At 38.7% G+C, this 13138-nt stretch overlaps 1 protein-coding gene across 10 annotated transcripts in view; it reads right to left on the reverse strand.

The window, feature by feature from the left end:
* Positions 1-13138, reverse strand: part of LOC121386519 (hemicentin-1-like) — a 107395-nt gene that overhangs the window by 17988 nt on the left and 76269 nt on the right. For 7 of the 10 annotated variants that reach the window (XR_005959670.1, XR_005959669.1, XM_041517451.1 and 4 more), the window contains exons 3-9: positions 11357-11614; positions 9428-9685; positions 8715-8972; positions 4259-4537; positions 3190-3498; positions 1144-1440; positions 190-309 (exon numbers count right to left, since the gene is read on the reverse strand). Coding sequence is in view for 8 of the 10 variants with exons in the window: in XM_041517451.1 (XP_041373385.1) it covers positions 190-309; positions 1144-1440; positions 3190-3498; positions 4259-4537; positions 8715-8972; positions 9428-9685; positions 11357-11614 (1779 nt within the window). In the remaining 2 variants the exon portion in view is untranslated. Of the gene's footprint in view, positions 1-189; positions 310-1143; positions 1441-3189; positions 3499-4258; positions 4538-8714; positions 8986-9427; positions 9686-10271; positions 10600-11356; positions 11615-13138 lie in introns of those variants that run through there. The other 3 variants (XM_041517455.1, XM_041517454.1, XM_041517456.1) reach the window with 3 other exon arrangements.

Below are 13138 nucleotides of genomic sequence, written 5' to 3' on the forward strand. Positions count from 1 at the left end.
CTGACTGGGCTAGATCGTTACGAAGGTTAAAGTGTTTTTGTTTACTAATTATCGGCTATTGGATGTGAAGCATTTGGTAATTTTGATAGAAAAGGAAACCCGCTACAATCTTTCCATTGATCCTGGCACAGCAAGCGAGCGCTTTACCAATGGCCCCTTTCAAATTATAAGTAAGGCAAAATGTTACACCTGTTTTAATACGTCGGTAAACGAGGAAAATTGCTCCAAAAATGAGCGCCAAGACAACAGCTATGGCCAACCCAATGGCTACCCCCACGCCTGCTGAGTTTAATGGATCTGGCATGGCAGCTGAAATAAAAACAGAGCACTTAGTGTAAATTAGTTTTCTAGTAAGAGGTTAAGGATACATTTTACGAAGGGACCCAAGGGCAATCGGGTATGTGGATCAACTCCTGAAAAGGGCACTTCAATTAAATATTTTGTATTCATAAACTGGAATTTAATATGAATATTATGTCACAATTGGCTCTAAAGAGGAGGACCTGAATGTTTGTCAGTGAAGGGGCGGGTCCCCTCCCGTGGAGCCATCCTTAGGGTCATACATTACATGATTCCAAAGTACACCAAAATGTAAATTTTCCAAGACACCGAGTCCACCAATACTTCACATCTCCCCACAGAACACAGACACGAACAGAAAAACAGAGACAAACAGACAGGTAGACAGACCAACATATATACTTCCACCCTCATATTACTTTCTGGCGATGGCATAATTTGTATGGACATTATTGACCCTCGAGTCACACACACACACACGCACGCACGCACACACACACACACACACACACACACACACACACACACACACACATATATATATATATATATATATATATATATATATATATATATATACATATGTACATGTATATATATATATATATATATATAGATATATGTATATGTATATGTATATGTATATGTATATGTATATGTATATGTTTATGTATATGTATATATATATGTATATGTATATATATATATATATATATATATATAGAGAGAGAGAGAGAGAGAGAGAGAGAGAGAGAGAGAGAGAGAGAGAGAGAGAGAGAGAGAGAGAGAGAGAGAGAGAGAGAGAGAGAGAGAGAGAGAGAGAGATGATAGACAGATACTTGCCGGTGACAACCCCAAGTTCCACAGTAAAGTCCTTGTATCCATACACGTTATACGCCAGCACCTTGACGAGATAGCGAGTGGTTGGTTGTAGTTGAGGTATCACCGCCGTGTGTTTGGCGTGCAGACCTTTCTCCGTGTAGCGTCCGGTGCGGTTCGCCGACTCCTTGGTCTTGTGTTTCCGGTAGTGAACCAGAAACAGCTGCGCTGCCCCTCCGTTAAATTCCTCCATCCACGACAGACGCATCGAGTGTGGATCGTCGCTCCACGCCTTGAACTGAGATGGAATACTTGGAGGGCCTTCGTTGTGGCGGAAAATGGTAACTATTAGTGACCACGAAGATGTACAAGTGTGTACAGAGATGATGTATGTCAGCGAAATATCCCTTACAAAGACATTCCTAACTCCTGAGTTTACATTCATTGCAAGATTACGTGTTAAACACATTTTATTGTTTAGAATGGGATTGTCTGTATATCTAATAATTTTGAAGTCGTGTGCCAATGTTTGTAGTAGTCATTGTTTAACCCTTTAGTGCCCAACTACCCAAAGCAAATAAAAAATCATTCTGATTTTAAAAGTTGCACTTTGGGTGGAACTTTATCAATGCCATGTTGATTTTTTTAATTTTCGTCAATTTTTATATACTTTTCAAAATGTAGCATATCTGCTCCACTGGACATTTGAGGCAAATGTAGCAGATATGCTACATGTTATATAAATTTGGTAAATATATTATTATGATATTCTTATCAACAAAATAACAGTTATGGTCAGAGGTGAAACCAGAGGGGTGCTTTAGATCTCTATATTTCAGGGTCGTACCTAACGGGGCGTGGGGGGGGGGGGGGGGGTTGCACCCCCCAGAAAATACGAATAAAAAAAGGTTCCTTTATGTCAACCTTCAAAATATCCTCTAATACTGTGGCTGATACTTTTTGCCATCCATGAAACATATCTGAATGCCTTTTGTTGGCATGTCCATCCATTTTGAAAACTCTGGATAAACTCTGGATCCGTTCCTGATATTTAACTGTTCTATAAACTATCAAAGAGGTATATTAAAATAACATAGGTAATTAAATTTAAACAAACAGTTATGAAACTGCCAACAAAATAAAATTGATAACCCAACACTGTTATTAAAATTTGTCAGTAGAGATGGAAATAGGCAAAGGAGTTTCTCTCCTTCTTGAGACACACATGAATGTTGCACTTCATGCACTTGATGTAGGAGAAACCATCGCAGTCAACACGCTTACATCTTTGTCATTTTTCTGGCCAAAGAGGAAAATGGTTGACAGAATCGGTTCTGACGACATCTAGAGGAAGTTTCTTTTGCTAGCTTTGTACATTTGGATAGTGTTGAAGGGGGCAGGGAAGGTCGACCAATCTTGGACAATATCAATATCAATTTTAAATAGCCTTTATATATATTTCTTCTACCAAAAATTTAATGTCTCTTTTTTCGTTTGCTTCAGACGATTGCACTTCAGCAAACTGTGGCGCACAGTCAGAGTACATGGACAGTGATGCTCACACTGGAGAAGGAGATCCCTCTTAACAATAAAAGAATGGGTCAAGTATGTATGACCAATGCGAGCAGGACGCAAGACTATTTCATCTTTCCTGCGCTGAATATAGGAGGGCTGCCACTCTCACATGACTAGCTTGTCAGAATGAAGCTTATTCACAACCACACTGTTCCAATCATCTTGCCAAGTTAAAAAAAGATATTGGTTAATATTATGTTTAAAATCAGTGTATGGCACACCAACCCTGGCAAGAGGCAAACCAAAAGCAGACTCAGAAGCTGAATCTGCGAATGAATGAACTAATGAATGACTGAATGAATGAACGAACCTTTTAACGACACCACGTGGCTAACATTTTATTTTATATTTATTTTCCCCAAGAGCAATGCAACGACCAGTTTTTAACCAATCAATAGGCACTAGCTGAAACCTTGTAAAACAATCAAGGTACACTGAGATATATATGTTCTGTTCTGTCAATGGGGAAAATATTTGTCAAAGTGGTGAGAATACCTTGTGCAGTGAGCGTCAGGTTCAGCACGAGATCGCCTGGTTTACCACCGTTGGACACAACCACCTGGTAGCTGCCAAAGTCTTCGAGTTGAGCATTCCTCAGCGTGAACTTCCCAATACCAGATGCAGCAGACACCACTTCTGGACGGCTGGTTCCGAGCAAGCGTCTGTCTCCATTGTCCTGTAGTCTGAACCATCTACATTGTGCTGGCGGGTTTGCTATAATGGGTACACTCAGAGTGGCGTCACTCAATAATGCTGCGTGAAATGTACCCTGGAATGGAACGCGATGGTCTATCTTCGGTGAGCCTAAAACAGAGCATTGCAGCCAGTTTACAAAGTAGACATTATGTTATATATTAGTGATTTCCAAGAAAAAACTAAATAAAAACAAAAACAGATAAGAAAACAACAGTAATTAATGGTGGATTTGCTATAACGTGTACACTACCGGTTGCTGTGTCGCACCTATTACTGGTGTCTGAAAACACAGTAATTGCTGGAGGGTAGGCTTTAATGCATGTTTGAACGCTAAGGTTTGCTCCTGCCACTTCCCCCAACCTGCACCTGATGTCTATGATTTAACATGGACCAATTCAACTTACACGTGACATGGAGCTTCACAGCATATTACTGTAAAGTTTGTTTGTTTAACGACACCACTAGAGCACATTGATTTATTAATCATCGGCTATTGGATGCCAAACATTTGGTAATTTTGACATATGGTCTTAGTTACTGTTTTATTATTAGCAAGGGATCTTTGTTATGCACCATCCCACAGACAGGGTAGTTCATACCACGACCTTTGAAATACCAGTTGTGGTGCACTGGCTGGAACGAGAAATAACCGCGTATCAAGGGAGCGCTTTACCACTAGGTTAGGTCCCGCCCACAGCATATTTCTGATGTCTAAAAACACATAGTACTTGCTGAAAGGTTCTTTAAATACATGTATGAACGCCAAATGCCCCCCCCCCCCCCCCCCCCCCCCCCCCCCCCCCCCCCCCCCCCCCCCCCTCCATGCGCATCTGATGTCTATAGTTTAACATGAGACAATTCAACGTACACGTCACGTCGAGCTTCACAGTTCTGGAGACGGCATGCCATATTCTATTTCTGCCCTTGCATCTATACTCTCCGGTGTCTAAACACTCGACTTGCCCCAAACTATACTCGGTGGTGCTGGAGTTGAATACCTCGTGGATGGGGTACGAGCCGTTGAAGAGTTTGATGTCAGAGACCGGGTTACTATCCACCACGCACCGCAGAGTCACAACAGTCCGCTCAGTGACTGTCACTCCAGAAGGTTGTGAGTTCAATGTGAGGGACGTGATTTGCTGCTGGTCTGTTGAATGTAGAAAGATATAAGATATAATAGTTAGCACAGAAGATGCTGAGTCAACTATCAGGTTACTTGAATATACAAACATATAAAATATTTACTACAGAACGTGCTGATTCCAGTGTCAAGTTAGTTGAATATATAAACAAATATAAAATATTTAGCACAGAAGGTGCTGAATCCAGTATCAAGTTAGTTGAATATTTTGTTTTGAGATATTTTATTGATAAAGAAAAAATCAAAAGGATTGCACAACAGGCAGCGCCTATATAAGTGCTCTCCTAAACAAGATGGACACCAGACAATATTCATAATCATATACATGTGTATATCTAAATTAGTTGAATATATAAACATATACAAAATCTATAGCACAGTTGTTGAGTCCATGATCAAGTTACTTGTGTATATAAATAGATAAGACATATTTAGCACAGATGCTGAACCCAATATCAAGTTAGTTTAATATACAAACAATGATTTTGACGTGATTTATTGCTGGTCTGTTGAATATAGAAAGATATAAGATATAATGTTTAGCACAGAAGATGTAGAGTTCACTATCAGGTCACTTGAATATACAAATGTACAAAGATATAAAATATTTAGTACAAAACGCATGTATATATATATATATATATATATATATATATATATATATATATATATATATATACATAATGTAAATGCACCTGCAATAAGCGGTCACTTTTGTCTAACGCGGCCAGCTGCCACCTAAATCGGATCCCAAATCGCTAAAATACCTGCATTAAGCAGCCACAATAAATGTTTTCTGTTATATAAAACGGATATTTTAACAACAGCGACAAGGTGCATCAAATAACCGATCTTCACACCTTCAGGAATACTAGCATCCATTCAGTCCCGACATCTCAACTGTGTATCAATTAAGAAAGTATGACTTGGAATGCATCTAATTGCCTCTGGGCAGGCTATGCTTGACATTTGTAAATTCACTTACTACACAGTGTATAGACAATGCACCACATGAAGTAGGAATTAAATAATTAAATGGAAAAAGAAAACAAATTTGTAGAGAACGGTTAATTTAATACATTCCAGTTGCATTTGTTCTGAAGGAGACGACATGTCAAAAATTGATTTATAGTCAATTATGAAGAACACATCCGTTAATTAGAAGTGCATACAGTAAAACAAGAAACAACAACAAACTCTATATGTGACAACCTGTAATCAGCGACCACCTGTCTTTAGCGGCCAATTTTATCTACCCCCGATGTGTGACCGCTTATGGCAGAGGGGTTTCCGGCAGGAAATACACGAGTGGAATACAGAAATCAGAAAACCACATATGTTTTGTATTTATTACATACCCTAAATTGGATTTTTTTTTCCAAATAATAATTAAAAATTGTAACACTGCTAGCTAATGACGGGGATTTCTAAATTTACACAACTAGGTCAGCTGTGTTACTACGCGGACCGAAGAACCACCAATTATTACACATAGGAATATAGTTCTATTAAACAATAAACAGAAATAAGAAAGAACGAGTGAAAAGTTACCTATAATTTTAATGATATTGTTTGAAATGCCTTTTAAAGACAATGTAATAACTAAAATTCACAAACAATATAATATTTAATTTGCTCGTAATACGTCAGAAAACCTTCAGCGTGCCAGTTTTATCAACGAAGAAAAATGTCAAGAATTGTTCACTCAATGTCTGTGTCGTCATCGGTGTGTTTTCTTTTATTGATGCTCATGGAATTATTCGTTGCTGAAAAGTTTAAGTTTATATTAAATGTGCCTCCATAAATCATCGCTCCACTGAATAATCCGGTTGACAGTTCATTCAAGTTTTCTACGTGAGGAGTCGGTGCATGCGACGGCATTATTGCTAAAGTCGATGACAGTCACTTTTCGCACCCTTGTTTTGGCTTCGTACACAATAAATATAGCATATCTTACCGTAATTTCACTAGAAATTCATATTTCGTAAAAGGTACAATTTTTTAATCACAAGATTTTGTTCAAACACACCCAGGTGCATTAGTAATGTTAAAAAAAATAAAAAAATCAATAGCAATTTTACATGGGAATTTTTCCAAAAAGGAAACGTCATGTACCCAGTTTATGGTTATTGTAAGGAGATGCAAAGTGACGTCATTGGAATACTGACGTCATTTAAATTCAAAATTAGCTGCATTATTACAATGCTGCGCCACATTAAAATAAAAACTAGTCTACTAACCTTGACCCCTGTCAAATTCCTATAACAAGCAGACAACGCTGTTTACAGGTCGGTACTTTTTTTTTTTTTCATAATTCTGGACAAAATATTAATTTGAAGTTTTGAAAGATGAAAGAAATAAAAGGTACCTTTTGTCAAATATATCTTATCACAAAATTATGGTTGGAGATGTTTTATTTATTGAATAAGAATAAGAATTGTGTACGAAGCCAAAACAAGGGTCCAGAAAGTGACTGTCGTCGACCTTAACTATCGTGGATTAAAAGCTCGTTGGTTAGTAGTGTTTCCATCTCAAATTTTGGTATCGCGCGCATTAAATTGTAAATATTTGTCACCGTTTTCGTCTGTTTTCAGTTCAAATTTTCCACAAAATAGCATTTTAAACAAACCAAGCACAAACTTTGTTTACATATCACGAAGAGCATTCCCTGTAACCATGTGCTATAAATAGTAGCGTTGAATACAGTATAGTTCCGGCAGTTGAGTTGAATACGGAAAAGTGTATTTCATTTTTGTATTCAGGACTGTATTTATATAGTAAGATTTAATGGGTATGTACTATATATATATATATATATATATATATATATATATATATATATATATATATATATATATATATACAATATTTAGCACAGAAGATGTTGAGTCTAGTATCAGGTTAGTTGAATATATAAACATATAAACTAACACATAAGATGTTGAGTCCAATATTAAGTCAGTTGAATATAAATTAGATATAAAATATTTAGCACAGATCATGAGTCCAATATCAGGTGAGTTGAATATTCTAACATACACAAAAGATGTTGAAACCACTATCAAATTAGTTGAATATACATGTAGAATACTAAAAGAGTTTGCCTGTCATACCATTTTTAGATAAACGAGTGAAACGTTTTGATACCATCACTGTTCACGAGTTTCATAAAAACAGTAGGAGAGGCAAGCTTGTTTAGCATTTTATTTATTACAAACCAACTGCAAACAAGCCACAACGCAGAAGTAAGCAGATGTCGAGACCTACTACACGGGGGTTTTTTTTTGGTTTTTTTTTTTTTTGGTTTTTTTGCGAATTGGGTCAGAACGTGATCTACGTCACGCCCACGTCACACTAATACGAGTGTAATTCGTATTACAATAGTTAGATATTGAGTTATTGCTATGACATGAGCAATATCTTATACTGGTGTGTAATAAATTTTTTTACCACAGAAGATGTTGAGTCCAGTATCATGTTAGTCGGATATACAAACATATATAAAATATTTAGCACAGAAGATGTTGAATACAGTATCAGGTCGTCTGTTTAATATACATTTAGATGCAACATATTAAATAAACGATTTGAGTTCAGTGTCTGTTCAATATACAGATACATCACATTTAACAGAAGATTTAAGATCAATGTCAGGTGGAACAAACAAACAGACGCACAAGATTTAATATTTAAAAACAAATCGTCCCATTGGCAGAATTCGAACCTACTAAACCTATTCACATGACATTTGACAGAGGGATTTCGTTATAGTGGCATGCCTGTTTTAACATACAGATACAAAACATTCAACAGGAGATTTTCAGTTCAGTGTCTGGGACGTGATGTCAGGTCAGTGAGGTCTGCTGAATACACAAACATATATATATATATATATATATATATATATATATATATATATATATATATATATATATATATGTATATATGTATATACATATATATATGTTTCACGGTGTTTACATACTAAGATTTAATGGGTACTAGTTTTGGTTATGACCCAGATTTTTTAAACTAATATCAAAATCCAAATGGCGCATTGTGGGGAAAAAAAACAACGTTTATGATCTAGTCTAAATGCTTAATGCATTTATTATTAAATAGTGTCGCTATTACAGTTTGAATTACTACCATGTAAGGATTGAGATTGAATATAGACACTCACAATAAACGTCCAGCGAAAACATCTTTCTTTTTCTGTCCCGGGTAGCGGTGTTGGTAACAATGCATGTGTAAGTTCCTGACTGATCTCGTCCAATGCTTGGAATTAGCTTTACAGGATCTGTTCCAATCTGCTGATTCCCAAATGTCCAAGAATAAGAGCAGCCTGGTTTACATTCAGCAGTACACGCCACTCGAAGACTGTCACCTTCGTTGATGTGCTCTGGTGGTGTCGAGCTGAAAGTTACGGAGTCTGGGCCATCTACAAAATGACACTTTTGAATGAAAAAGAAAACATAAAATATATCTATATGAATAGTCCACTTCCCAGTACACCTGAATGACAAAACATTAATACGTGATCAGGAATGTATCTCTACGCACAATACAGTGTCGAACACAATGATTGATTCCATGAATCTCTATCTAGTGCAGAGATAGTGAGGGGAGAGTGGGGAGGCAGATGGGCAGAGATAGAGGGCAAGAAGGAGGAAGAAAGAAAAAGACAGACAGGTAGAGGCAGGAGACAACGGACAATCGAGAATCGGAGAGAGAACAAGAACATTAGTGTGAGAGAGAAGAGAGAGAGAGAGAGAGAGAGAGAGAGAGAGAGAGAGAGAGAGAGAGAGAGAGAGAGAGAGAGAGAGAGAGAGAGAGAGCACAAAATACTATTACTACCATACAAACCAAATCTACCTATCGCTGTGCAATACTCACAGTCAACATTCAGCTGAAACTGTTTGTTCTTTGTCGTCGAGGTGCCAGTGTTAGTTATAGTACATGTGTAGGTTCCTGCCTGATCTCGACTTATGTTTGGTATTGTCAGCGCAGAACTTGTTGCTTTCTGCTGCCTCCCCATCGTCCAGGCATAGTTGCAGCTTGGACTACAAGAAGTAGCACAGCTCACCGTGAGGTCGTTTCCTTCTTTGATGTGGTGGGGAGATGATAGGCTGAATGGTACAGAGTCTGGGCCATCTGTAAATAGAACGACACGGACAAGAAGCAGACGATGAAGAAGAAAGATGAAGAAGGATGAAGAAAGAAGAAAAGGCTGAAGCAAGCAAGATGAAGAAGAACAAAAAGGAAGAAAGAAGCAGAAGGGAGAAAAAGAAATAAGGGGGGGGGGGGGGGGGGGGGGAAGAAGTGAACAGACAGAAGTAAAAACCAAAAAACCCCCAACCCCAACAACAAACCCAACCACAAAAACACCCCCCTACCCCCTAAACTCCAAGGCAGAAGAAAAATAAGAAGCAGGACGACAACAACAACACTAATGATAATGATAATAATAATAATAATAATAATAATAATAATAATAACACCAGTAAGAGCATAGTAACATTATTGGAAGTTTTAAGAATGATTGGGCAGTATGCCAAGATATGCTAAGCCTTTCTATGAGGACATCTGAGGAATTATTTAATGATAATTGTATTAAAGAGATACGTTATCCAAACATCAAAAAGCGTTTATGAACTTTAAAAAAAAACCGTTTATCCATCTATGTCAGCTAGCTGGCGTGACAATTTCACACCCGATATACAAATTACGTTTGGCATACCATTGGTATAAAATACATGTGTACTTTTCTGAGAAGATCAAATAGTTCTGGATACAGTGTGGGTAGGAGGACAGGGACTTTGATCATCCAAACAACATGCTGTTCCAATGTATCACACGTTAGAACTTGTTCCACATTTCCAAAGCTTACTGCAACATGTTTGTCAGCGACATTCTCACATGGACTCTTATGTACTACAGGTCTATCACGTGGGTCCAGCTTATATAATGAATGTGATCTATAGTGGGCATCCGAGAATGTATTCTACCTAGTGCTTGACCATACAACTGGAGGTTGGGCTCTCGATCCCGCTGAACTCTTTAGGAACCTAAGGGAAAGAGGTTAAAGCTGCAACACTTCGCTCCGATAACAGTTATGAATTTGTATTGTGACATGCATTATAAAGGGTTACTATCGTGGAAATTTTGGATGTTCCTTCGTTATGTAATCTCTAACTTACTGTGAAAACATCAATATACACTAAACTGAACAACTGAGATGCTTCTGCCCTACACCTATAAGCCTAAACCAAAGATGTATTTTCAGCAACACACACACACACACACACACACACACACACACACACTATAATATACATAATGTGTTTGAATTCGGATCACCCACTTCCCACACACATTTATATTAACTGGTGACTCAACCGCACAAACCTCATTTTAAGCATAGATTGTTGTAAATATTTGAACGTAGTTTTTCTTTTACACAACATCTTGTAAAAACAGACAGTCTATGTTATATGAAATTTGGGAGTAAAATTGATTAGTTTCAAAAGTGAAGCAATTCATGTAATTTAACCAACCCTCTCCAACTATTTGCGATGTTGAACTAAAACATTGCGGGTATGATTTACTTACATAAAAATCTGGACTCCGCATACCTTTACATACCAAATTTCCTACAGTCTGCCAGATGTGCATATCTTGACTAAAATTTGTTACCCATCACTCAAGTATGTAGTCATGCAGGCAGCGTACCAATCTACATCATTTATTTTTTTTAAATCCCAGAAAACCCCAAAAGAAACACAACAATAGCAAAAAATGCGTAACCCCTCCTCCACAACTCACAATAGACGTTCAGCCCAAACCTCTTCGTTTTGATATCCGAAGAATCAGATACAGTACATGTATAAGTTCCTGCTTGACTTCTTCTTATGTCTCTTACTGTCAACTGAGAGCCATCTAGACTTTGTTGACCTGGCCGACTCCAACGGAAAGAACAAGATGAATCGCAACTTGTAGATTTACAGGTCACACCGATAGTTCCTCCTTCTGTAATGTGCGTAGGAGGTGTTGACGGGGAAAAGTATATAGATCCTAATCCATCTGCAAAATGACATGGTTACATTAACAAATAATTGTTTGACAACACCATATACATATTTCTCTCTGTGACTCTGTCTCTCTCTCCGTCCGTCTCTCTCTCTCTCTCCGTCCGTCTCTCCGTCCGTCTCTCTCTCTGTCTCTCTCTCTGTATGCATGCATATGTATATGTATAATTGGAATCATTTCAAAATTTTCATGCAAAATGTGGACTAAAACGTTGGCCCGTAGGCCTATATATATATATATATATATATATATATATATATATATCTACATCTACATTTATATATATAGATATTTTCGACATTATTTTCTGAATGTCAATTATATTAACTAGACCATAATGTCACGCATGGTATTGTTCCATTTTGACGAAAGTGGGTCTAAGCAACCCATAAATGAATTAAAATCCACTGTCATTGACACTGTCGACTAGTTCTAATGGCGAAAACATGCTTACATTTGCACGTAAATTAGGGCGAAAGCGAAAGGTCTGCTAAGTGCCCATAACTTGCTTTTTCACAAAGCACTTCATTTGCACGCTTTGCATGTGTATTCCATGTTCCCAATGCTGAATTTCCGTATAATTGGAGCTTGCGTTCCTGTACGGTGCACACTCCAAATTCGACAATGGTACGACGTCAACTGACTATCGAAGATCGAGGAAGGGCTATTGCTTGGCTTCAGGATGGCAATACGCAAAGAAATGTTGCTCTGAGACTTGGTGTCAGTCAGAGTGTCGTTGGCCGACTGTGGCAACGGTACCAAGCAACGAATTCTGTTCGAAATCGTCCACGTTCGGGAAGACCCCGAAGCACTACAATTAGAGAGGACCGCTACATCACCAATATGGCTCTACGTCAACGCACAACCACTGCACGCCGATTACGTGACAATCTGCGGACTGCGACTGGAACTCGAGTGTCTGATCAAACCATACGCAATCGTCTGAGAGCCAATAATCTACGCTGCCGTCGCCAGGCTGTTCGACCACCACTCCTACCACGTCACAGAACGGCCAGACGTCACTGGTGCACACTTCATCTGCGGTGGCAACGTGTTCAGTGGGGTCGAGTGATGTTCACTGATGAGTCCAGGTTTAGTCTCCAGTTCAACGACGGTCGGGTTCGTGTCTACAGACGTCCTGGGGAGCGCTTCGCTGACGTTAACGTTAGACAACGTCACCGGTTCGGTGGTGGCAGCGTCATGGTGTGGGGCGGCATCTCTATCCACCACAGGACCCCCCTCTATGTGGTGGATGGCAATCTGAATGGAATCCGCTATCTGAATGAGATTATCCGGCCGTTGGTTCTCCCAGGCCTTCAGCAGATTGGCGGCGGGGCAGTTCTGCAGGATGACAATGCCAGACCCCACCGCGCCAGGGTGGTAACGGACTTTCTCAGACAACAAGGTATCACCAGGATGGATTGGCCAGCATATTCGCCTGACTTGGCCCCAATAGAGAAACGCCTGGGACGAATTAGGCAGGAGAGTTCGGGATAACCATGCCCCTCCGGCCAACCT

The sequence above is a fragment of the Gigantopelta aegis genome, chromosome 12 (genome assembly GCF_016097555.1).
Source record: "Gigantopelta aegis isolate Gae_Host chromosome 12, Gae_host_genome, whole genome shotgun sequence".
NCBI classification, from domain to species: domain Eukaryota; kingdom Metazoa; phylum Mollusca; class Gastropoda; order Neomphalida; family Peltospiridae; genus Gigantopelta; species Gigantopelta aegis.